Genomic DNA, 27,574 nt, shown 5'->3' with positions numbered 1-27,574 from the left:
CTTAAGCTTCCATGCAACATTCCACTACTACTATCTTTCCCGATTTGTCATTTGAAATTGCTTGCAACAGCAATTTCAAAATGTTCCAAAACACCTGTCAACCACAAAAAAATTGTTGCAGTTCAGCACTGAACTGCCTGGATGCACAAGGCAGCATTCAGACATGCAGGCAAATTAGGGGCACTTCACTGATGTGACTTTCACCCTTTGCCCTTGTTTGAACTTACTTCGAGAGTGGAGAAAGTGCACAGAATGGATCAGACAGAGGTGACACAGGAGCAGTGAGAACCTCAACACCTCTGGGAAGCTCACTTTGCAACCAAAAAGTCTCCTCCATTAAACGGGCAAGACTGACTTTTGATCCCCTCAAGAACTTTAGTTTTTGTAACACAAAGGAATCATGTTGAACGTTCCAGCACTTCAAAATGAATGTAAATATTGATGTCTCACTGGCCAGCACTTCCAGGAAGAGCTTTGCCAGAGTGCAAGGTCCTTCCCATTGCACTGCCACACTATCAATTCTTGATGAATTAAAATGAACTGTGCAGATTCACATGGGTACCAAAGCATAGCTGCCAAAAGGTTTGTGCTGATTTGAGACACTCTGGGAAAAGCACAATGATACTTAATGGCAAAACTACTATCTCTGCTGAGCAAAACCTGAAAATCCAATTAAGGATCCCTAAGGAGATAAGAACCAGGGTAAAAAGGAACAAGGGTGGTCCTATTTTAGAAAAACCCACATGACAATTTATACTCAGACAGTGCTTATTTCAAAACCCCTTATATGAATGCACATTTTCTGATGCCAAATGCAAAATGATCTCTTATCAATCCATGATAACAACACCTACAGCTTGGTCAGTACCTTGTGCACTGGGCAGCTGCCCTGCTCACTGTTTAGGACACACAGTAATCCTGTCTTTTGGCTCCAAAGTGAAAGCTGTCTGTGCCTACATACACCATACATTATGTGCAGACACTGCCTCCTCTGCTGGACATAGTCATGAGCAGACCCCCAGATCCAGAAGTACTCACAATACTTAATGTTGCAACCGTAATGACTCAGTCTTTCACTGGAAGTAACTACAAGCAGCCACTTAAACTGTGGCAACAAAGACCTGAAGTTTATGCATGAAAAGAACTGTTCAACCAGCACAGCCTTGCTTGCATGAAGGTTTTAAGCAATTGTACTTGTGTAAGCAAGACGTTGTCAGGATTACAGCTAATAAACAATCTTATTTCCAATGCAGAAGTAGGGTATGTATTGCAATAATTATCTTGGACAGAAGATACAGTTTTCCTAATGGCATAACAAAGCAATTATGCTTTGGATCTGGCTGTGCTGAAGAGTGACTAGAAAGGGTGGAGTATCATGCTTGCCTTACATGACCAGGGTTTGTAAAATCAAACATTTAAAAATACTTATATAGTCATGTCCTGATAACAAGCTCATGGCACTTAAAAATAATTTGGTGTTGAAGTAACAACAGAATAACATTTAACCACATAGCCTATACATATTATGGGATGCACAGCTATATGTATCTTACACAGCTTTATCTTAAAAAACAACATACTTGAGTGATATTTTTGGAGCCACTTTCCCTCCAAGATAAGATCTTAGGCATCTGTCATCTATCTTGCTCCTATCAAGCTAAGGAGGCTGACAGTGTGAAAGAGAAAACCTACTGTAGCTTCCATTTCATTTGACCTGTAAAGAGAGTCTGCAAAACACCAGAGGTTCTAATGTTTCAGGAGTGACTATCTGTGACAGGCATAAAAAGCATTTTCTACTAGTCACATCATCACAAGTATCACCCAATTTTGAAATGAAAGAAATCCCAATATCCCCAAGTTTATCAAAGACTGAGTTACATGGAGCAACATACCTTTGAGATGTTACTAGAGCGGCTCACGGAATGCCCCAAAGCCTTCTCATTCTGAAAGAGCAAGAACAGGGTCACTGCAGCAACAAGTCACAGTTATGAAAATATTTAAAAGTTGGCATTAGAAACCAAATTCCACAGAGAAAGGCCTACAGCTGGGATTTTTAAGGATGCTGCTTCTATCGACATCAGCCTGATTTACAGTAATCACTGAACTGCTTTGTTTGTTTAACAAGATATTACCCTGCAGAAAATCACATAGGTAACACATGCACAAACTGACAAATACTAGAACAATTATTTCTTTTCTCTAAGGGTAGTTACCTTTACTCAGATAGCATTTATTTTGGAAAGGATACTTCTCAGTACCATGAAGACCTGCTTCATCTACATTTCAAGGCAACATCCAACCACTAAAGCTGAAAGCTCTTGCTTAATGACAAACAAAAATATCATAGTGATGTTTGGAAACAATTGTGAATAACCACATGCATGTCACTCTAGGATACAGGGCAGGATTATTGTGGAACTTCATTTTAACACAGAACTTGGAATTAAACTGGAAATATCATACAAGATGGAAATGTGGAAGCTGCAACTCTCAAAACTGAAATTAGTGATGATTGTATCTGTTACTCATTTTTCAGTGTGCAAACCCTGACTGATGCATAAGGATGACAATCTTACCTCCTTCAAAAATTAACTGTAGGTTTCAGCAAGGTATTTCATCCTTAAAGGATACCGGGTTTTTGAATATCAGTTTACTGTAACTGTAACTGGACACAGTTGTTTCACTTGGAAAAGCCTAGAAATTGCTTTGCAAAAACTTTTCTGAATAAAATCCAATGAAAAATACTTTTTTCTAAACAAGTACTACAAACAGAGCAAGTTGTAACATTCAGTTACAGATCTATATTCCTCTAAGTTTGTAAAGCTGGGATGCAATAGGTTTGAGATTCAAACCCTCTGACAGAAAAGCAAAGTTAGTACTTTTTCCTGTGGGCTCTGTGCTATGTAAGGGCTTCTAGAAGTGCATTTTTTTGCTTGTGATTTTAGGAAACAAATTCTTTCAGATTTTTTTCTGGAGAGAATTTAATCTAACAGAGATACTTTGATTGACAGCACCTTCTTCTAGTCTTCTGGGCAGTGACTGATCAGACAGAAATTGAGATCAGAAGTCCTACATCTATAACAACTAGGGACATGAAAAATTCCCCATCAGTCAGCTGCTGTTAGTCCTAGACCAGCACACTGGTCTCAGATTTCCTGCCTACGGTTTGCTACAATTCAAGTGATCCTTCAATGACTGAAGCCCACATGAAGTCAGCCTAGTTGGTTGAGCATTCAGATGATATACCCATACTTTTGATATCTCTGTGTTCTCAGACACCTCTTCCTACAGTGCATTCCCCACAGCAACTTCAAAGCTTTTTGATGAGAAAAGAGAAGTCAAGGCATGAAACTCTTGCATTTGCTTACAAAAGCAGGGTGTCCCTTCCTTACACCACCAGCTGCCTCTCAACACAGTCCTGGGCACTGTGTCAGTTCACTGTGTCCTATTCACTGCATCAATAAAAACTGCATTTCCTCATTAAAAACATGAGGAAGCAAATACAGTGTTCTGAAATTTCCTGTAGGAACCCAAGTATTTAGAAGACAGTAAAACAGTATTTCTGAAGAACAGCGGAAAAGTGGTTAGAGAACATCACATGCTAGTTTTGACCGATGGCCAAAATAAAAATCACCAAGTATCAGAATGTCGGGTTTGTACACTGCAAGGCTGAGTTTGATTTTTGAGATGACTATGAGTTTTTGTTACATAGATAACAGTAGTCCTGCAACAGAAACAAACACACAAAGACCCTCAAAAATATGGACATAATGCTTACGCAAAGACTAATGTTGGACAGGACAACTGCCAGAACCTGCATGGCTAAGAACTGCCTCCAATCACAAGGGAGAGCCTAGCTGATTTCATCAAAGGCAGTGTAACCACAGCAACAGGGCCAAAAAAAAGTTCATTCAAGCTACTGGAGATAGGAGGAATAAAAAAGGGGGCAGGAACATGTTCTCAAGCTATGACGAAAAGAGACCAACACAAGCTGGCAAGCACAGAGACTTGCCACTGCATATGTGTGAGGTGTGGGGGAAGCAGGCTGTGCTTGGCCTCCTAGGGATGTGTGGGAAGCAAACAGAGTGAGGCTACATGTGACAAGGGAAAATGATAGTGGAGAGTGAAACCCTTGGGTGAGAAGTCTCCCTGAAGCAAGAACAGGTGACAGTCTCAAATCCAGCCTGAGGTATCAAAGAACAAGGATGAAATTAAATAGAGCAGAGGTTTCTTCTTGTTAACTAAGTGCTCCCCCAAAAAAAACTCCTGTCTAGCTTAAGATGCTTGCAAGGGAGCATGACTGAACTTACACAGGCACCTGTGTTGAAAAGGATGTGCTAAAATTCAGGAAGCACAACAGGCTGGAAGACAAGACCTGTATTTGCACAACACAGTGGATGATGCAGAGTAAACAGACTTTTACCTGCTGCCACAGAAACTTGTCTCTCTGCCTCTGCTCCCAGAACTGATTTTATCTGATGGAGGCCAGAAGCCTCCAAGAGACAGATGCACACATTCATCTACTGTTGGAAACATACCTCTCAGAGGTTTCAGACAGCAGATGACTGCAAACAATTGGTTCTGTTATTGAAAAAGTGACCATGTTAAAACCAAAAATTAGTCTTGAAAAGTATTCCCTTAAGGGCTACAGAGTGCATGCACACATATATTTAGGAATCCTTGATATTCTTAATAGATTCCTAAGCACCTAAGTGCTTTTAACATCTGTGTTTCTTAGCCACACAAAGCAGGTACATCCATGACATCAATAGGAAATTCACTACAGTAGATTTTAATAACAGGCACCATTAATGAGGAACAGAAACATTAAACAGATAAAAATTATTTAAAAAGCAAACAAACAGACCTCACTTTTCACTCTGTATCCATCACCAGAACATTAATCGTGGGATCTTTCAGAATTATTCACAAATCACCACTGATATAGGCTAAGCTTTCACAGGACTACCATTCCCAACAAACAAAAACCTTCAGAAACTATTTCTAGTATGTTCCCACTGGGCAGTAAGACATATTCTGGCAAGTAATCACAACTCCAAACAAGCTCTCCTTCCTTCATGCAGAAGCATTAGGCTTTGCACTTGAATGAAAGATCAGGACAAAAGCAACATCTGCAAGCAAGGACCCTACAATTATCACCAGTTAAAGTAAGTGTCACTCTTTTAGCAATTCAGTCTTTCTGTATGGAATAATGGGAATCCTGCCTTTTGAAGTCATCCTCCTCAACCAGAACTACCCGGCAGGTGTTTAAAAACCAAACAAATATCACCCAGATAGAAAAAAATTAGAAGTGCATCTTCTCACTTCTCCTGAGCCATTCACTGGCAGTTGCTGCTCTGAGGTCCTCAGCAGCTAACGTGACTCTAGAAAAATGACTGAAAACCAGAAAATTGCTACCCAGTCCTCTGGATCCTCTTCTTGCAATTGCCAGAATCCTCCTCTCAGCTTCCCTTTCTTTTTCTACCTTCTCCTTGAATTTGCTCCTAACTGTAAGTGACAGAGCTGCCTTTTTCAGCACATGTGCCTTTCTTCAGGGCTCTGCACCTTGCCGGGCTCGTCCCTTCTGCCACCATTCCTCAGTTCCATGACATCTCTCAAAGCCTTTTAAGTTCAGCTGTCTAGAAAATGATAACTCCATTCTGTCCTTCCTTTTACCTCTTTCACATATTCAGCATTTCAAGTTATTTTACCCTAATGTAGGCATTTTCCACTAAGCACAACAGCTACATAATGCACACAGCCAAACCAAGAACCCAAATACATCAGTTACCATCGTGAGAGTCAGCTGCTCTTGTCCACTTAAAACATCACTGCATCAGAGTGACCTTTCTCCAAACTTAGCTGTAGACTTGCTGCAGCATCAGCAAGTGGGCACCCTAAAGAAATACAACTTAAATATATTGGTCAGATGAAAAGTAAAAAATATATATCAGTAAAATAATTTGGTTTTGTATTTCCAGCATTCTGGCTTCCAGTCATTAAGGCAAGTAAATAGAAGATGACAGAGGAAGCAGCTCCATAGCTTGTGCAACCATGTTCTGGTTGCAACTGTGACTACATACCTAAATCCAGAGCTAAGAATGATTAATGCTAAACCCATCTTTATCTCTGCTCATAGACCTGCAAAAGAAACTGCAAGCCAGATCCCAATGGAAATGCAAACGACTTTTATTCTCTTTCCATCTGGGAAAGGAGGACAGAGGGCACCAGAGGATAGTGCCCCTTTGCCCTCAAGACACCAATGGCTATGTGTGAACCCAGCACGGACTTGCTTCCTGAAGTCTTAATTCTTCAACACACCAGTGACCTGATAGGGCACCATAGTCCCCATTTTGCAATACAATTTCTGTGTTACATTATCTTACATGATAATCTGGGTTAAGAGCTTCATCTGAAGATAGATGTTCTCCATCTAAAATCTCAGTAACGAAGAGCAGAGTACTGCAGTGTCACAGACAGAGATCCCTACAAGGGAAGGACTAATGTCTCAGACCAAAACAGACACAAAAAACCAACCAGGTCAGACTGGCTAGAGCAATGCCTACTTGTGGTTTTCTACATGACCTCTGAAAGGCATTTTAATTTTATTTTGTGCATTACAATTTTACAATGACAGATTAAGCATGAGATTATACCCAGTAAAATCACTTGCTGTTATCAACAATTCATGTCAATGAATTTTAACAAAGTCTTCTGGGTAAAAGGTTGCTTTTCTTAATAAAAAACTTGGCAGAAGAGAATTAATAAGTAACAACTGCTCCGATTCATACAGCAATTCTCATTGTTAGATCTCATGAGAATTACAGAATAGAACAGAAAATGGCACTGCTTGAAATGGTGAGGTGCTGAAATACTGAGTAGCTGATCCATGCAGGGGAAAAAGCAGCAAATCAGAAGTGAAACTCCATTCTTCCATCGAGTGCTATGACCAGAACATGAATGCATCACAAACATGCAGTTGTACCCATCCAGGTATTGTTTCAGGTTTCATGACTCTGTCAAATTTCTTGACAGTTTCTTCCAAAAATTTCTGCAAATCTTTCTCTGCAACCCTATACCTAAACAATATATATTAAAAAGAACAGATGCTTTTAGTCTGGGGAGAGGAATTGCTGCTGATAATATTGGCAAGTGCACTTAATTGTCAGAACTAGATAGAATGGGAGGAAAGAAATGGGAAAACACTTTGCAATTATTTCCTTCATCTGTCAAAACCAATGGATGGTTAAGTTACAAAAGCTTTGTCAGCACTAGATCTCATCACTGACAGAACTCAACATTTAATTACTTCAGTAAGAAATGGTACTTTGCATCATATCATCTGAATATGACTTTTATGTCTTTGGCAGTCGCCAAGTCATTACAGAAGAGCAATAACTATCATCAAGGTTCATCAATGATTTTTGCATACAGCTAAAAAAGTAATGAAATTAAAAATAATGCCATAATGCACCTAGTCAAAAAACATTAATGGCATTTGTGCTTTGCATCTCTGTTCTTGCGGAGTACTAAGTTGAAAATACTTGTGCAGTGCTCACTTGACACTTGAAAGCAAAAAGGTGATGAAAATCACAGCACCTATTTCCATTTTTTGCCTTTCTGGAGACACAATATAAATACTGAAATAGGAATCCAAATTATGTCCCTTGTACCCAGTCCAGTATCTTCTGTTACTGGATAATCCCACTTGATTCCTGGCAACCAGCAATCCATGACTAAGGGTAAAAAGCCAATGTAAGATTTCAGATCTATCACAAGGGGAAATCTACAGTAAGTTCACTGTGGAAAACTCAGAGAGCTCTCTCACTTGTTTATTCATATTCACATTAAGCCACTTCACAAAGTGGGAGACAAACTCAGAAAAACAACCTGAAGGCAAAAGATAAGCCTGAAAGTAAAACATAGGAGAATTAACAAGCTTTATTCCAGACACTGAACTTACAGTTGTGCCTGAAAACATCAGCAACAGAAATAAAATAATGAGATCATATGGCTTTAATGGAAAAGACAACAGACCAAATGGTTTCAATAGCAAAGTTCAAGGAACTTAGGAATTCAAAGAACCCTTGGGGGTTTGGAGAGGCAGGTCAAGGAGACCAGCTGACCACAAACAAGAACTGAGAAGAAATTCAAAGAACAAACACATTCTGCAAACACAGCAGAATGTTCATGTTAAATAAGAATCTCTTGCCCATGTCTGCACCCCAGTGTGGATTGAAACACCATGTGCTCCTGCCTTAGGAGCAGCTCTCAGAACTTCCAGGGATATGTCCAGTAGGATGTAAACCCGTTGGGCACACAGGTCCTTACATGTGACAGATAGAGTTACTTGCTGTGTACTGCTCTGTGCCTGGCTTTGCCAGTTTGGTCCTGGAGAGATACAAAAGATACAATGCTTGGATTCTTTCTTGGCTTCAGCAGGATGGTAGATAAGGTGAGAAGAGCATTCTCTTCAAAAAGGCCCTCTTCTCCATGGCTTTATTCAGCATAACATTTTTCTGGGTTTTGCATTGCTTTGTTTTACTTCCAAAGACTCTGCGAAGTGCTTCCCATCACGAATAGCCTGCATCTCCAGCTGCTATTTCCAAATGGACATCTGACCTCCATCCTCCTTCTTTAACCATGTGAGCTAGAAGATGATATGTATGTTTTCCTCTTGATGACCAAAAGCTGCCTCACCTGAAGTGAATACAGTAATTTCACGATTATAAGTCGCACCATTTTGACTAAAATTTTGCTCCCAAACCGGAAGTGCGGCTTACATTCAGGAGCGGCTTATATATGAACAAATTTTGGAAATTTCCCAACCCGAAAGTCCGAGCCAGCAGCAGCCCCGAGCCGAGGTGGAGTCCGCCCCACCCCGGGCAGCGGCGGGGCAGTGGCAGTGCAACAGCAGCGCTGCCCGGCCCCGGGGGGTGTGGTGGCGGCACCGGCCCGGCACGCTAGTCTCCCTCCTCCCGATGGCACTGGCCAGGGACGCCCCTCTCCCTCCTCCCAGCAGCAGCAGCCAGGGACGCCCCTCTCCCTCCTCCCGATGGCACTGGCCAGGGACGCCCCTCTCCCTCCTCCCGATGGCACTGGCCAGGGACGCCCCTCTCCCTCCTCCCAGCGGCAGCAGTCAGGGACGCCCCTCTCCCTCCTCCTGGCGGCACTGCCCAGGCACACCCCTCTCCCTCCTCCCGGTGGCACCGGCTGGGCACGTCGCTCCCCTGCCTCCCGGTGGCAGCAGTGAGCGGGGCTGGGGCCGCTCCCTGGCGGCCGCCCCGAGCAGGGTTGAACCAGTAAACCCCGTGATCCCGCGATTCTGTTACAATTGGCAACTTTGGGAAAGTTGCACACGGATCCTCGCTGCGAACGAAAGTGCGGCTAATAGTCCGGTGTGGCTTATATATGGACAAAGACCTCAACCTTGCCGACACCCCAGAAGTGCAGCTTATACTCAGTGTGGCTTGTAATCGTGAAATTACTGTATTTTTGTTTCTGTACAAGATCATCAGTCTGGTACTTTTCACTAAAATCATATCAATTTGCACACTTTTTAGATGGACATGTCACTTGCCCAATTTCAAACAAAGAAAGTAGACTACAAAGTTTGGCATCCAACATGTTTTACTGATGTTCTTATCTTGCTGTTGCCAGACAACCTGCCTAAAATCAATGCTTGACTTTATATGATGCAACACAAAAAAATGTATCCTTCCCTCAGGGAACAAATCATATGAACTACAAAAGACATGATCCAAAAATACACACCTTTCTGGATAATGGAAGCAGTACACATTAAGCTTACAGAGAAAATGCCATTTCAAACAATTTTGTGTATTTAACAGTAGAAAGAAAGAGACAGGCACTGAGGAAGTCTGCAATTATAAACACATTAAAAGGAATAACATTCTATCTTTTACAAAGTAATTGCATTTAATGCAACTGCTGGAATTCTCATGGTACGCTAAACATGTCAATATGCCAAATCAATTGACTATTTTAAACATTCACAGATTAAAAAAACCCTCTGGGCAACTGGTAACTTGAAATTTCTCCAGCTGCCAGCAGCCAGAGGAAGCCTGCAGCCAGGAGAGCCTCCCAGAAGAGCTGGCCTTTCCTGGGGACTGCAGGGCCCTGGAGCTGCAGTGCCTGCTGCACCATCAGGCCAGGCTTTGGCACCTGCTCCTTGGCCTGACACCTGGATCACTGCAGCACTGCCTCTGCTCATCTAACCTGCGCCACAAAGCTGCTTTATCTTCAACTCATACTGCCAAAGTATACTGCTAAAACACTGAACTACCAATTCATCTCTCAACCAAGGTTACAAAGGGCTCCTGAATCTAAAACCACATTCAGAACACCAGAAAACTGCCTATTGCCCAAAAAAAGCTTGATACTTCAAGTAGTTTCTATATTGCTCAAGGATTTGACCTTCTTTTACTCCCTTTACATCTTAATGTAACATGATTGCTTATTAACTATTTCTGACTGCAAGGATCATAAGGGCAAACAATGTTCTCTAGAGAAATTAAAGAAATCACTTCCCAAATGATGCTGGGAAAGTGTTCAGGATATTTTTGTTAACATTTAACATGATATGGCTAAAAGCACATGACAAAAGAACTCTTGAAAGAGCACTTGTAGATATGGTACCTATTTAGCAATACCTGATCAGTGCAGACCAGCTTGCTTTTTCCTGAAATTTTACCTTCCCATTTTTATTAGTGTAGTCAGCAAAATATTCTGCCTGAAGCATTTCAAACTCAGTGTTGAATGATCACAGAAATTTAGGTAAATTATTAACTATGGCCTACAGATGCCATTAAACTTACTGAGGCAAACACTGGTTAGAGTGAAAACCTTGTAAGACTTTAAATTGTGATGTTCTGGAGAGTTTTAATCACATTACATTGCAAGCACCATTTGTTTGTTAGTTCAAAGAACTCATTAAGAATAGTGTCTAAGAAAAGCAACATATTCAGCCATCCTTAAAGAAAACACTACTCTGGGAAAATCCTAAGGGAAAAGATACTTTTTATTTACAAGACAGAGTATCTGAACTGCAGAAAGAGAATATTTCAAAGCATAAAGGTGCTAACAGAGATTTTTATTAAATTACTCTTCAGAATTCCTGGCTAATTACCCAGGAAATTCCAAGCACGTGGACTGACTATAAACCACAAAAAATTTTAAAAACATGCATGAATGAATGCCCACATTTACATACTTTTAAGTTTTTTCATTAAAAAAATCCCACTCCCCTGCTCCACCTGGGAAAAAACCTACAAAACTAGAGAAAGCACATATACAGCCAACTACCTTCTCTCTCCCCAAAACTCACATGCTGATACCAGGCAAAAAACTCTTGAGATGTAGCAGGTTACCCTAACCAGTAGCGTTTTATATCATTTTGCCAAGAAAGCACAGTTGGTCTCACACCTGATGCTATGGGATGCAGCCAACTAGTGTGAGTCCAGAGTGGGCTACCTGGGGCTGGGGCTCCTGGGCACAGCATCACTCATGGGCACCCACTTCTGCACTGTCTGGTGCTGTGAACATTTAAAGTTATTGCTCTACTACAGTACCACTGCATGGCAAGGACCGGTAAGGCAGCGCTCTCAAACACCTGGCTACATCCCCAGCCTCCTATGCCACTGTTAACCACACCCTCCCACAGCCTGGCTCAGCAGCACATTTTCTGCAATTGGGAATTCCAGGTCTTCCTGTAAAAATTCAGAGCTGAAGAAACCAAGGTATGCTATCTCTTGCTTTTACATGTCTGTCTGTCAGGACCATTCCATTTGCTCACAGTAGTGTGTGAACAACAGTAACTCAGGATGGCCATTTCTCACTGACCAAGAAATGCTGTGATTTGCACAGTGCTAGAGGCTGCAAAAGCACACAGGATTTAACACACTCCAAATGTACCTCTTGGCCATCTGGGCACACTGCTGGCTCAAAGACTCTAAATGAGCCACTACCAACACCCTGACCCAAAGAAAAGTATTTCAGTAGCTACAAGTGGTAGTAGGTAGTTTTAAAAATACTAATTTACCTTAAGGGATGAGAAACAGAGAGAAAAAAATTGCACTAAGAGTCAGTTAGAAAAACATCTCCTTGTTTGCCTTTGCCCATGGAAATCTACATTTACTACACATTCAGCTGGGAGAAGCAGGAACACATCTCAACCCCTGTGCAGGAAGGGACAGCTGTGCAGTGCTTACACTGTGTAACACTGGAGTCAATGAAGCTTGTTGGCTAAATGAAGCAGGGATGGCCCAGCACAGCAAGGCTGCCAACCTGCAGGCCAATACACAGTAAAAGAAAAAAAGATTTTTTTTTTTGAGCAGGTGGTGTGAATACAGAGTATGGTGCCTGTAGCTGAAAAGGGGATGGATGTTCCATGTGGGCAGCCTCAAAAGCTAAAAACCCAGAAGACAGCAGAAGACTGACAGGCAGTCAGATGGGACACTTACAAAACCTACCAGCTGAAGAGAAGCAGCTTTCCAGGAGGGCACTGCTCTTCACCCCTTTGGGAAACTCAGCCAGCAACACTGGGTAATAAGGAGGGCTGAGGTTTCTGTGTGTCTGAATGAGCTGAATGCCAGCAGCTGCCTAAGAACTAAATTTACCACCACAGTCCCAGGAACGCCTGCGTTTTCCTCTAAAATAAATCTCTGGGCCATTAGCCTATTGAAACAGAAGCTTTTCCACTTAACTGAAGACATTTACTCATTCTCTTTCTGTAACTCTCATGCTCCAGTTCCAGTGAAATCCTGCTCGGTCTCAGAGTTTTTTATGGAAACACACATGCATCAGCTCAAAAGTACTGATATTATGCAAGTAGTATTAAGCAATTCACTTCTTTGGGTTCCTCTGCCTCACTCATTTATTCCTAGGAAACAGAAAATGAACTGCAGCTGTGGAGTGTGCTGGTTGACCTACTGGGGACAGTGCTGCATTCCTGTGCTGACACAGCATTTTGTAAACTTTACCTCCCAAGGGGAAAGGGTTATAAATAAGTCTCATATTCACATTAAATCTCCTGAACTTTATTTATCTAAAGCTTTGAGTGAGGACTTTTTTTTTGTCACAGGAAATTGCATCAAAGTTATTAGGAAAAGTGTATTAACTTATACACTCAACTTTTGTCAAACTGCCTTTAAATTGACCTCCACCAAAGCTAGATTTTAAAAACTCAGTTTCCATCTTTTCTGTGCTCACTGCTCTACACATTCATTATCTGCAGAAATCACACTGGCTATCTGTGAAATCTGCAGCTGGTTTAGAAAGCAATACATATTATTAAAATACATTATTTTGTATTTTTTGAAGTAACTTTTAAAACATCACAAAAAACCACTAAATAATTAAAGGCATTTTCATATGCTTGCTGTAAATATATATAATCATACCTTTAAGGGAGGTTGTTATCTCTTAGCCTTTACACCTGTAATTGAGTGAAAAGCTGAAACAATGAAAGAGAAGCTTCACTACTGGTACCAGAATCCAGCACAGAAGATTCCCTTTGGGGGCAGGATCCTCAGTTTGCAAGCTTTTACATCTGGAGCATCATAGCAACCACATGCTTACTGATCCTTTTACAACAAAGTTCGGATTCAGAACTGAACTCAGTCCACACATCCCCTGCCTCAAACAATTTCTGATTCCTTTTAGTTTTAAAAATACAAAAAAATAAAATTACCCCTGAACCTAAGTACCATACTTCCAGTTTGAAATCACTGCTGAAGTATCTTCCTGGAAATCCATTTTTCTTAGAAGCCAAATCCCAGGCAAGCAATACACTTATCTGGACATTACAGTATGTCAGGATTCTCCCTTAGATTTTAGTTTTAAACAGGCCCTTCAGAAGGCATCCAACAAGAAAAAACTATGCAAATCTTTCTCTAAAAGACAAAACAGATGATTAGGCAAGAATTGTGGGAAAAGGCGGGAGCACAGGGGGAAGGATTAGATGCTGCTGAGCTGCATCTTGCAAGTGCAGGCAGTGAGAGTCATCAGACAGTACCACGGGATAAGGATGCAACCTGCATGAACAACTGGACTGTGCTCTGAAATACAGAGACTTAAATGGACAAAGACAAACCAGAACTCTGTGGCCCACATTCAGACTCCCCTGTATTTAAAATTCACCGTTTTTGTGTTTCAATACAAACAGTTAGCAAACATGAGTGAAATTGTTGTGAATTTGCAAGGAAAAGATAAAGGTTAGATACTTTTATCACCTTTTGCATTTTAACTCTTTGTTTCCCTTCCACCATTCCTTACACTTATGTGCTTTGTTTTGAAAAAGTCACAAATGTCACTGTGCTTTCACAGGCATCCAGGAGAAAATTCATAGATGAGATTAAATGATTCCTTAAGTCAGGCAAGATCTGAGAGTGGTGAGCAAGGATTCCTGCAACAAAACAAGCATCATGAACAATGGGAATCAACCCAAAGGAAAATGCACTTGCAACAGATCAAAAGGTAACACTGCTGCGTTCACCCTGCAATTACAACAGTTTCCTATTACCCTTACAGCTCAATTTTTAATAATCCTCCAAATCAGGAGATAGAGATATTTAAGTATCAGGTCTGGAAAAAGTCTGTGGGTCTTCGGATATACCCCCTTGTAGGTTTTCCTTGTTTAATGCAGGGAAGTGAAGAAAATATCTCCAGTGAAAAGTCACTGGCATAAACCTCTTCCAGTAACTTTAGAATCTCAAAGTAGTGAAATAGGCAGTCTTATCCTGCAGCTAAGAACAAAGTAGCATAGCAGAGAGAAAAGCAAGACTTCAAATGAACAAGTAGTCAATTTTCTACACAGATGCTCAGAAAAGCTGATACTTTTCATGAAAGGTTCCTTAATATAATCTGCTGTTAGTGCCCAAAAAGACAGAATGAATGACATAAAAAAGAGGATATAAAATTGGAAGAACCTCTCTCAGTACATTAAAGTATTTGGGTAACACCCAAATTATCACTGAAAACCAGGCTGTACTACAGGATTGAAACTTTGGTGCACAGTGCTTTCTTATATAGTACCTTTCCTCCAAAACAGTATTCCCCCTCCAGAGGAAATACTGCAGTTGTTCAGTGTTGAACAGCACTAGGGAGCAGCTCAAAATAAAAGCAGAACAAGATGATACCTGTAAAAGAGATATGATGAGAGCAGTTTGCAATTTACAGCCTCTTGCAAAACGCCTGGAGTCTGATATCAGTATCCTGAATCAGGCAAATGTGGCAGCTACTTGGCAGAAGAGAAACCTGAGGCACAAGGAGATGATGCTGCCCTGAGTGAAATTCACCCCTGTTTGTACTACTGTTGTATGCAGTGTTGCTCTGTGTCACAGCCAGCAGCTGTGTCCTGTTACAGGCACGTGGCCCAACAGTGTGTGTGGTTTGCACAGGATGAGTTTCATGTACAGTGAAACCATGCCAAAGCAAGGAGAACACGGGAGAAAGCTCTCCCCTCCATTCTTCTTGGTTGTAGAATGGAAAGCTCCAAGCTGGATCTTGTCAGGGCATTGATTTTCACATGCAGTATCACACTTCAGGATCCGCTTTAAGAGCTGCCTCCCAGAGCCCACCACCTGGCAAAACACTGACTACTTATCAGTAATTGCTTCCTTTAAGTCAGAGTGATGTATTTCACTCCACCAATCTCATTTCATCCCTGAAACTTTTTGTTTCGGGGTGTTTGTCCCCACCACTTATAAATTTAATCTCAAATTGTTATTGCCCTTCCCTGGCTCTATAATGACCATGAAGAAAGTGTTCCACAATGTCCTTACTCCCCCATACATAGAAACAAGCAAATCAAGGGTGATGCAAACTGATATGTGTTCAAAGCTGTCTAATTTGTTTTATTTTGGGTTTTTGTTTGGTTTGTGGTTTTTTGGTTGGGGGTTTTTTTGTTTTTTTGCAAGTGAGGCCCCACACATAGGGAATCTACAAGCTTGCCCCAAGCACGTGGGCATAACTGGAGCATAGCAGTGTAACTGAAGTAAGAGGATTACATTTCAGGAGGGACATGTTTTGGTGTGAGACTAGAGGCTTATGGAGATTAAAAAACAGGAGCTGCTTCCCAAAGTGACAGGGTGAAACCAGCACAGCCCACACATAAACACTGCCTCTAAGTAAGCATTGCTTGGTATCCTTCAGCAGCAGAGATACAGTGAGGAGAACAGCCAATGAACCAGTGACTACATCAAGAGCATCTTCATCCACCACCACTGTGCCCAGCACCATCTTAATCACATCACACTTGCAATTTCTGTCTCTTTGTGCCTTTTATCATTCTTGATTCTTCTTAAGATACTGCTCTTCCCCTACAAACCAGCTCTTTTCTCCTGTCTTTCTGCTACTATCTATATTGTCTTTTTCTGTATCCTTCCCCACCTCTACAATAACTTGGAAATATTTTTTAATTCAATGAAAGAAATTGAGTTTGGGATGTCATACAAAGGAGGGTGACTTCCATACTGAGAATCTAGAATGGATAGAAATATAATCATCTTTATAAAATCTAATCCTGGGTGCAAAAGGGAGCTCCTGTAAGCTTCAGAAAAAAGGACTGCAATAATTTTTAAATCTAGAAAGATTTTATTTCTCTACCAGCACTTCTCAGAAGTGGGGAATTAGATTTGGCTTCCAGTTCAACATACCCTTCTAACAAATACTTACAGATAGAGTGGTTTTATTCCCTGAAAGATATGAAGTTAATCTCACTACAGGAGTTACAAATACTGGACGGCCTAGAACGACTAGAACATTCTGTCTGGATGTAATTAAAAATCAGAATACTGTGCCAAATTCAACTGATGCTTTCAAGAAAGAATTCAGGAGCAGGGCTGTGTACTGCTCAGCAATATAACACATGGCAAAAGGCTGGAAGTGATTCAGAAATCTTATAGCCCAGTACAAGAAAAGATGACTACAGCAATCAACAAAAGGCACTGAGAGGACAGTGGTGTAAAAACTGGAAGTTTTACTGGAGAGGAAGACTGCTAGGCATATTTATGTCAAATGCATTAAAATGCATACATAAACATATATACATATATATTGCAACAAAAAAACCTCACAAACTGTATTTTGTTTTCATTTAATGGAAAGAATCTGCACCAGATGGGGTCAAATCAAGGGCCACAGTAAACTAAGACAAAGAAACCCTCTCAAAGAGAAATCCTTCAAGTGTCACCTCAATTATAATGACAAGGTAGTTGATTTTGTTTGTACCACAGACAAAAGCAAAAAAGAAAAGTTCGGCTAACCACTGAGGAAGGGTTGAGGAACTAGGAGATGCACTTTCTGTAGACAGACCCTCATGGTCTTGGATACTAAATCTTCCCAAAGCTCAGCTGAAAAGAATGGGACAGAGTCATAGATCACCTCTGAAAAGCACTGACAGGTAAAAGTGGTTCACATCTGAAAATGGTAAAGAAGACAACTTGCAAAAATGCTTGCATTACAATGAGCAGATTCTCTTCCCACTTCTGATCAGGAGCTCATGTTTCCCTCTCGTTAAATTCACACTTCTTGCTATTGCAGATGCTCTGTTTCCATCTCAGATGTATCTGTGTTCACCCTTGCTTTCTTTTCAGTGAAAAGCATGTTAACATCTTCCCTGGAGTCACACATGTGAGGAGGCTTCTACTCGTGCTTCTGCAAATCAAAAGCAGCTGCTACATGGCATGGCATAGCAGAAGTGAAAACTCTTAAATGAAAAGCAGAAGAGCAAAAAAGGGAAAGGAGAACAGAGCAAGTAATAAGCAATACAACGGAGGAAGAGAAAAACAAATAATCCTCTACCCCTAATCTTTTGTTTTGCTTTGGTTTTTCTAATGTCAGGATGTCTCTAACGTTTCTTTTTTGAATTTTGGATGAGAAATGTAGGTCTTCTGATAACAGGCAATTTGCACAAACCATTAATGGTTTGAAGCATCTAGAAAAAGTAGACTGAAGAGCCTGATTCATAAGCTTTTTCATGGGCTGGGGGAGACTAACAGCAAAAGAGAATGCAGAGTTCCTTTCCAACTGTATACACCCAATGAATATTCTTGTCCCTGTTGTACTTTAGTCAACTTTGAGATAAATCAGCTGCAGAAATGACACAGTTAAAATATCCATCCTACAACTCCTGCATCCCAGAAATCCTTTCACAGAAGAACATCAGCTCCCACTAAGTTTTTTCCAGCTGTCATCTGCTATAACATCATAATAATCTTGTAGGATACACAGTTTCTTGATCAAAAGACTGAAATAAAAGACAAAAATCTACATCTGGGCAAGATTATTACTGTATTTACCTTGCTTGATTTTTCAATATTAATTTGGCCTCTGTTCTGTTTGTTTTTTAAAAAGACTGGCTTTCTTGAATTATCACAGACAATGTCCTAAGGCTGTTCCTCTCCACACAGGACAGCTATGCACTTTATGCCAGGTAACCAGGAGATAGTCTCAAACTTACCTCTAAAAGGGCTTTGCTCCAGGACAGCTGAGGGAGACTGAGAAGCAAGGTTTATAGAAATGGCTTCTTGTAATGAGCTGCATTTCTCATTATCCATAATACTGGTGCTTACGGTTTATTGGAGGAGTGGTGTCCTCTGATTTTTAAACCACACTGTGCAGGTTAAAACAGCCTTACTGAGAAATTGCCTTCCACTGCTTCAACTCCTCTTTACATTTAATACAGCATTTTTGCAGAAGAGAAAATGCCCAATGCCTAATTATGAACTTAGGGTTGCAATTTGTTTAAATGCCACAGGTATGTAATGAAAACCATGATGAAAAATACCAACACAAAACTCTCTGCCTTGCACAGCCATTGAAAGTTTGCCAGTCAAAACAAGCTTTATGGACAGAGATTTTTTTTTTTCATTTTTTCTTTTGTCTGTCTACTGTGTGTTTGCCATTTAAATACAGGCATTTTGGTAAATCATGAGCATTCAAAGTACAGCTCAGGTTTATATCTCTCCCACCCTTGCAGGCATTAAGAAAAATAGTGAGAAAATGTCTTTTAATTGTGAAAATGCTTTCAGTTGAAAAGCTGATGTGGCAATGATGAGGTATTGTCATAACAACTTGTCACCAAAGTTCATTACTTTAAGGCTGATGAAAAACAACAAGGAAGTTATAAACCACTGTCCCTTAGAAACCAGCAGCTCCCAAGCTTTGTACACAAAGCCATTTCAGGGATGCTGACTGCAGCTAAGCTCATGTTTCTTAATTTAAGAGCTTCTGTCCAACTGTAATAACTATACCAGACTGCAGCACAGATGATCACTAATTCAACTCCTACTCTGACCCTTGACTGTAACCTGGGAAATGAGAAGCCAACAGAAGTCAGGAAACTAATTTCACTTGAAGCAACGGCTATTTTTAGGGAGAGCAACATGCAGTACTCTCACAAAGAATAGGGTGGGTGCAGGGCAACAATTATGGGAGAGGGAAGCATTAAGAAAAATAAAATAGCAGAAGCAGAGTTCCTGAACAATGCAGACAGAAAACACAGGATTATTACTCTAATCAAGATGGCCCAGCCTGGATTTCAAAGTAGAGCTGGTGCTTCAAATAGCCTAAGGTATTACATCTGGTTCTCCAAACTAATCTGACCCCTTTGAGACAGACAAATACTTCCTTGGGGAGGAGTGTTGCTACACTTCAGCATCCTAATATTAGCTACTGACTGTCAATTGAGATAAAATAAGTACCCCAGCAAGTCATAAAACACTAATTTTCCATTAGATAGTAAGAGAGAAACTGAAGACAAGAAACAACAACAAAATTAGTAATTAACAGAAATAAGATGGAGTGGTATAAAAACTGTTCAACTATTAACTCAATATCAAGAGAAAGAAATAACAGTGTTTTATTTCAGTATCTCGTAACCACAGAATGCCTCATTGTGGAGACCAACTGTCCAACAGTCACCGTAAGGGAGCTTAAATTCACTGGTATTGAGACTGCTTCCTGTTACACCAGACTAAGCTGGGAACTTGACATTAAATTAGAAAAAGGGATAAAAGGTTCCCAGACAAGAGAAACACAAGAAGCCATGTTAACAGAATCTCAGCTGCCCATCAGAAGGTGCAGAAACCAGTCTCTGGAAGAACATTTTAAAGACATTTCATTCTCTCAACACTCTCCTGCTAGCTCTCTTTTGAACTATCAAATTCTATCACTGAAGAGCTTCAGATTTCCTTTTTAAAAATAATAATAATAATAATAATTATAATTTTAAAAAATCATGCATCTCCACAGTTCTTTGCTAGGACCTAGTTTAAAGACTGTCTAGGAACATGCCAGTTCATCACCAAATTGTCACTTGAAGCATTACTGGCTCCAGTACTTAGACTCCAAACTGTTTACCTTTTAAACAATGACAATTCAATTTCAGTGAGCTCTTACACCACACTTCCCCCTCCATTACTCAAGTTTCAAAATTATTAAATTAGCTTAAAATTTATAAAACAAGTGCATGCATCCCCAGTCACAGAAACCGAGTACACCAAAATGCATGATAAAAACAAGTCAGCAACACTGCCTGGTAACTGTAACAGAGGAAGCAAATCTTGAAAAAATACACATTTCAAGCATTACTTAAAATTCTTTTGAGTAAGATTAAAAAAAACCAAGAAATCTTTATCTACATAACTTTCAGTTACATGTAGGACAGATGCATGGGAATGCTCAATGCAGAGATCACAAAATTACCATTTCTTTTACCAGACTCATTGTTTCAGTATCACTGTTTAGATTTTGCATTTCAATGTGTTACAACTCTGAAAGAACTAACAGTATGTTTGAGGGGCTTTTTTTGTTTGTTTGTTTGTTTTTTGTTTTGTTTTTTTGGTTTTTTTTTTTTTTTTTTGTGGTTTCAGTGAGGTTTTGGTGGTTTGGGGCTGATTTGTTTTTTTTCATTAGTTTTGTTTTTCTTTATTGGAACTGAAATTTAAGGTGTGTTTTTTTCCACCACATGAGGCTGCCATTCAGAGAGGCAAGGCAGTCTGATGTTATCACCTAACCAATAGGCTGAAGTCATTGTGTCCTTTGCCAAAAGGCAAAATAGAAAGAAAGAAAATGGATGAGATAAGGGGGAGGGATGTGGTGAGGAAATAATCTAAGTAGTCTTTCAACCCTGAATTGCTTAACTGAGGAAATGGGAAAATCACCCCCTTGCAGTGCTCCTCTACATAACCTCACCTTCTCCAAGCCAACTCTCTTTGGAGTACCCTATGTTTTTAAGTAGTTCCAAACAACTTTACAGTACCCTTCTGGTGCCTGCAGTACACCAAAAAAAGAGAACTTGGAAGAAACAGTACTAGTGGATATGCTTTGTCCAGCTGTAAGATGAAAGGCTTGAGTTGAGCTGTTCGGATTTCCTCACAGCTAGGCTCATAAAGAAAGCATTTGAATGAAAAATTCCTCCCCAGCAGGACACAAAGTTTAGGGCAAGTGTATTTTAATTCATTTCAAGAAGGTCAGCATCCAGTCAGACTTTATAGAGCCTCTGAAGTGATACTGGCAGAGAGAACTGTTACCTCCTTCAAGCCCACTATGGAACTCTCTTGTGACAAACTAAATCACTTCAGTGAGAGTAAAAGATAACATAAATCTCACAGGTTTTGCCCTGAGAGCAGCATTAGAACTTTACAACATAGGTCTTCAGAGACCTACTTTTCTTTAGCCAATCTGAGCCTCTAAAGCTTACTTTCTGAGATGACTGCCAGAAGCCTTGATTGACTGCTTGCTCTTGATTACCTCAGTTTAAGCCACAGAAGGTTCCCACCCACTTTATAACAGCCACCAAGCAAATACATTCAGCAGCACTCCACACAATTCAGCAGTTACTTGGTGAGCTGGCAGTTAAGATAATAAAGTAGTACCAGGAAAGATCCCAATTATTGTCTTTCATTCAAGTATAGCCGACAGATCATAGAATCTAAGAATGACTACATTTGGAAGAGACCTTGAAAACCATGAAGTCCAGCCATCCACCCAGCATTACCACTGTAACCCATAAACCACTAAAACACATCACCCAGCACCAGATCCTGGTGACTCTGAAACACCTCCAGGGTGGTGACTCCACCACATTCCTGGGGAGCCTATTCCAGTGCTTGACCACCTTAACAGTGAAAAATTTTTGTAATATCTGAGTCTCCCCTGTCTCAGCTCTAGGCCATTTCCTCTTGTCCTCTCTGTAGGCAGAGTAGAAGAGACCAGTCCCCACTTCACTGCAAGCTCCCTTCAGGCAGCTGTAGAGAGTGATGAGGTTCCCCCCGGAGCCTTGTCTTCTTGAGACTATGCAAAGCCAGCTGCCTCAGCCATCCCTGCAAGACAAGTTTTCTAGATCTTTCACGAGTCTTTCTGAACATGCTCCAGCACCTCAGTGTCCTTTCTGAAGTGAGAGGCTCAGAACTGAAGGCAGTATTTGAGGTGTGGCCTCACCAGGGCTGATCACTGGGGAATGATCACCGCCCTGGTCCTGCTGGCCACACTATTATTGATACTGGCCAAGATGCCAATGGCCTTCCTGGTCATCTAGACCCACTGCTGGCTCATATTCATCCAGCTGTCAACCTGCAGCCCCAATCCTTTTCTGCAAAACAGCTTCCAAGCACTCCTCCCCAACCTGAAGAGTGGCACAAAAGGGTCATTGCCAATACAGAAACGTGGATTCCAAGACACATTACAAAAGAGTATTTTTAGGAAATGCAACTGTAAGAAAGAAACTAGTAACTTTAGCAACAAGTGGAAAGTAACATACCCAGATGAAGTGAAATTTAACAAAAATTAAATCCCAATGTTGAAAACACATCGAGACATGAAAGAGATGGAGAGCAAATCAGAAAAAGACATCAAAAAGCAGAGGAGGTGGGAAGAACAGCATAATCTGAAATTCTCTCTGTTCTTTACAGATTTATGAATGTTAAAGATCATACAGAAAAAGTTCCTTATTTTTCTTTAATGTGTGTCTTGTTTTTCCCAGTAACTTAGCAAAGCCTAGCTCTGCTTTATAAGTTTGACTGAACTGTCTATTGACAATTGCCTACTTTTGACCTTCTCCAAATGCTCTTCTAATATTGTCCTGCAGGGGCACGGTTTCCCCATTGAGGCTGGCTCATTTCTACCGCAGCTGACAGGACACCTGTGCTCCCAAAATCCTTTGTAGTCCTTTGACAACTCACAGTGAAGGAGTCATGTGGCATGCCAAGTGTTATTAACAAATACAGAAGGTACAATTGGGCAGCTGTAACATTTGTGGTTGTGCTGCACGACAGATAATTCTCTGTCAAACCATTCATCACAAAAGCTTTACCGATTTGTGCCATCTTCCAATATACTGGGGAGGCACCATAATATGGGTGATGATATGCCAACTTTTGACATATTACATAATTACATGCCTCTTTTTTTACTGCTCCCTAAGCATCTCCTGTTGAATACCACAAGGTGCTTTAATCCAATCTGGTACAGCAGTTCCTATGTTTGCAATTCTAGCTATGGTCTTAACTTTGCTGACAACTTTAGTACTCTGGTTATCATAGGTGTAAGGGGCTCTTTGGGTCTTTGAGTCAGAGTAATCCTTCACTGGATTCATCAGCATTCATGAGATATGAATTTAGTGCTGAAGGGTTCAAGAAAACATTATTTTCTACTCCTGTACAGGAGATATTTCTCTCCAGAAAGTAAATTTAGATCTTAGAAAAAAAAATCAGCAGATTAGAAAAACAACAATACATGACAGGAAGAGAAAAGGAAAAAAAGAAATGCCACTAGTGCCTTAAATACCTATAGTGCAGAGATGCAGTCAGACAAAAGTATCCTAGGATGACACTATAAAAATGACAAAATAAAATCAAATTCCTCAAATCCCAGACTGCAGTTGTTGTTGTTGCTTCCTTCCTGACCTCCATTTTCTCAGTGCTTTCAAGCTGTCAGTCTTCACTAGCTTCACACAAACTCCTCCAGAAGCACAGGAAAGGCACAGAGGCTAAATCTCTCTGCAGAGTCCAGTGCAGAGGTGGTCTGACTCGGAGAGATTTAACCGGCCTATCCGTATTCCAGATTTTATATCTCGGTGCAAGGTCATCATTTACAAATGATCTGTATGCCAACATTTACAAATGGTGTTGAAATGCCTTTCTGTTAGCTTTAAGCTCGGATGTTGTGTGCATCTGCAATCATCTCACTTCAGGATTGTTCTCTAAACATTGCTAAAGGGCAAATACACAACCAGGTAGCTCCAGAGCAACACTGCAATGACTATCATTTACTGTATGCAAAACATCAAAATGCTGCTTTACCTCCAGTCTGTTCACTTGCTGTTACTTTCATATGAATGCACAAATAAACTAGACCAAACGTGAGCTGTGCAAAGATAGCACCTCACTCAGTCCTTTGCCCAAGCTTGCTCAGAGAGAAGCAGCTGCAGCCTGGCACATCTCTGCATTAACGTGCTCATTCAGCTTTTAGACTGTATTGACAGTCATGTCCTGACTCATTGGAGTTGCAGCCCATCCATGGAGATACACAGGGTTGCCTGCTATCCCTGTCTCCACCAAACCTTACACAGGGTCACATCCCTACTGTATTTCTTCCCATCCTGCAGTCATTCCCAGGAGGGAAGAAGTGTACAAAAGCATTTCAGCTGTTTCTGCTCAGATATCAGAGCATCCTGTGTCTTTTGGACAATGAGATGCAGAAGTCTGGGGAAGCATGGTGGGGGAAACAGTTACTGTCCCTCCCTTGTCACCAGGGAGTGGCCAACACCTGCCCATGATGAAGTGGCCAAACCCATTACAGTGTTGAGGCTGAAGCACAAGGAGATGATGGCACCCCTTTGCCATCCTCCACCAGATCCAGGCGCAGAAATCTCCAGCCTGACATGCTGTCCATCCCTGCACCAAGGAGGTGCAGAGGACATCCCTTCTGCAGCCCCACCACTGTTGCTCCTCCCAGCCACACCCCTGGGAGGAAGGCACTGCTGGCAAAAGAGGGAGTCTTCCCTGTTTTCTGCTACTTTTCCCAAGGACATTACAGCTGGATTTAATTTAAATGCTATTACAATATGAGGCTGCCTGTATATCACAGAACTAATAACTCCTCTTCCATTCACTGTGTTAAAACCAATATAAGAATACTCCTTCAGTTTGTGACGTTTCTTGCTGCTGTTAAATAGGGAATATTTTAATTGTATTTGCAATTTTTCCACTAGAAGCCTTTATATTCCTTTACAAGGAGACACTGAGATAGGAGAAGAAACTGCTAAGGAGTTTTATGAAATAAGTCTCAGCTCTGGTGCTTGCCACAGCCTGAATAGAGGGTATGTTGTTTCCTCTTCTGGTTTGAGTCCAGCTCTTCACAGTGATCTACAGAAAAATAACAAAAATTTGATTTCTGCCCTTTTATTGTTTATTTGCTACCTTTTTTTTTTTTTTTTTAAGTTCAGTACAATCTCTCACCTTCCTGTATCTCTAAATAATATCTGAAGTGTTCTGTTCAGTCAAAATATTTTTCTCACTCTTAGCTTATGGAGCAAATCTTTGGCAAGTTTGAAGATATTTTAATCCAGACCATTTCTCAGGCATGTAAAAGTTTATCATCATTGAAGCAATGTGTGAATTTTAAAAAATTTTAAAAATCAGAATAAAAATTCTCTTTCCAAGACTGAGATTTTATGATCAACAGTCCACATAATTTTATGATCAACAGTCCATATAATTTTATGATCATAGTCCATCCAGGTCTCTCATGCTTCAGCTTCTTGAAGATTCTGAGGAATTTCTGAAGCATAGGCATAAGCCCAACCACTTTCATATGACACACCAAATATGACGCTTTCATCTGGGCCCAAACTGGTTCAAGCCAGAGTGAACATGTTTGAGTCCTCTCTATGCAAACCATGCTGTAATTTTGGCTTTGTGCTACAGTGATAGTATTAGATATTAGTAATTCTTTTTTATAATGAAATACTAACATCAGCTGAGTGGGTAGCAGGGTGGAGGCTGAGTACAGACGAAATTTAAATGTGGACAGTTGAAAAAGAATAACATGGAGACACTTTTAGAAAACGGAATTTTAAATTATTGATACATTAAACAAATAACTCTTCCTTCCCCACATCCTGATGACCAGGTAACTCTGGACTCTAAGTGTAACTGAGCAGCAGAAGAGTAAAATACACTTTACTGTTAAAAAAAATATATCTTATGTTTAAGTCACATAATCACAAATACATCTCCACTGACTTCAGTCAATTAACTGAATGCACAGGACCTCTTAAGTCTAATACAATCAGATAAATCATTCTGCTAGCCAGCTTCCAAGAAACAAGGATCTTGAAAGGTTACGCGTTCAGTGGAAGAGAGTATTAGACTGCCAGCTCTCTATCTTACGGCAAATACTGAAGCATCTGCAAAATTGAAATAGGAGAGCAATTCTCCATGTATGCATATAAATTCAAAGAGCTTTCACACAAAGTCAAAACAAGCTCTTAAAGTTTTAGAGTCAACATTTCAAGTTATTTAGGACTACCAAAAGTATACATGTTTCCCCACCAAAGCCACAGACTGATAATGTGTGGGACAAAATCTTGAAACTCCCAACTAACTGTTAAAAGGCAAAAAAGAAATGTCACTGAATAAAATATTCTTGTGTACATGCAAATTTTATTTAGGTGATTAAGTGATCTTGGAAGACAACATTCTGGCAGGCAGCATACATTTAAGCTCCATCAAAAACACGAGACCATTAATCTCCTGAAGGATTTCACATGAAGCTGACAATTTTTGCTTCCACTAGCAATGCTTATTTATTAAATCCTGGACTGGACTTAAGCTATTATTTTGAAAAGAAAACAACTCATCTGCAAAAGCACCATTTTGTCCTGGTTGTCTAGCAATGACTCTTGATCTTTGCACTGTCAAGTTTTATCAGCCCACTAAAATAAATAAATAAACAAACAGATAGATAGATAAATGCCATCCTCCCCAAAGCTCAAGCAGATCCCCAACAGGCAGGACACAAACCCACACAGCGCAGCTCGCAGCCAGAAGCAGCACACACACACAAACACACTTCAGACAAACAAAGCAAATAACATTTGAACATTCTTGCCAAATGAGATTATGTATTTGTGTGCCTCCCTCTCACACATATGCACAAACCCACACATTACACAGCAAATAATGCTAACAGAACAGAACAAAGGCCCTTTGTTATTGTTCCATAACGTTTTGCAAAATCCCCTTCTTTGTCTAAAACTGAATTAACAGTACTGCTAGAGCCCTACTAACTTAAACATACAAAGCTTGCGGAGACAAGCTTCTAGCTTATATATTTCTTTTAGAGCAACTGGTAACATTTAAAAATGCAGATATGCTTTGAGAACAGAAGTTCCTATTTACAAGCATCTTTATTCAGCAAATTAAAAAGTCCAGCAAATATTGCAGCCATTCAAACAGACCCTCTGAAAGGACACATTAGAGCCTAAGGCTTATCACATCCAGCTGTGTTTTAACACAATCTCTTCAGGTTACCTCCCCCCAAACAGAAG

At 40.5% G+C, this 27,574-nt stretch overlaps 1 protein-coding gene across 3 annotated transcripts in view; it reads right to left on the bottom strand.

Moving 5' to 3' along the window:
- Window positions 1-27,574, bottom strand: part of MARCHF8 (membrane associated ring-CH-type finger 8) — an 85,098-nt gene that overhangs the window by 17,753 nt on the left and 39,771 nt on the right. For all 3 annotated transcript variants that reach the window (XM_033066271.2, XM_033066274.2, XM_033066272.2), the window contains exon 3: window positions 1,893-1,943. In XM_033066271.2, the coding sequence (XP_032922162.1) occupies window positions 1,893-1,943 (51 nt within the window). The remainder of the gene's footprint in view (window positions 1-1,892; window positions 1,944-27,574) is intronic.

The sequence above is a fragment of the Catharus ustulatus genome, chromosome 8 (assembly GCF_009819885.2).
Source record: "Catharus ustulatus isolate bCatUst1 chromosome 8, bCatUst1.pri.v2, whole genome shotgun sequence".
In the NCBI taxonomy this organism is placed as follows: Eukaryota; Metazoa; Chordata; class Aves; order Passeriformes; family Turdidae; genus Catharus; species Catharus ustulatus.
The sequence above is the reverse complement of the archived record's forward strand: the minus strand, read 5'-3'. Positions and strand labels throughout refer to the sequence as shown.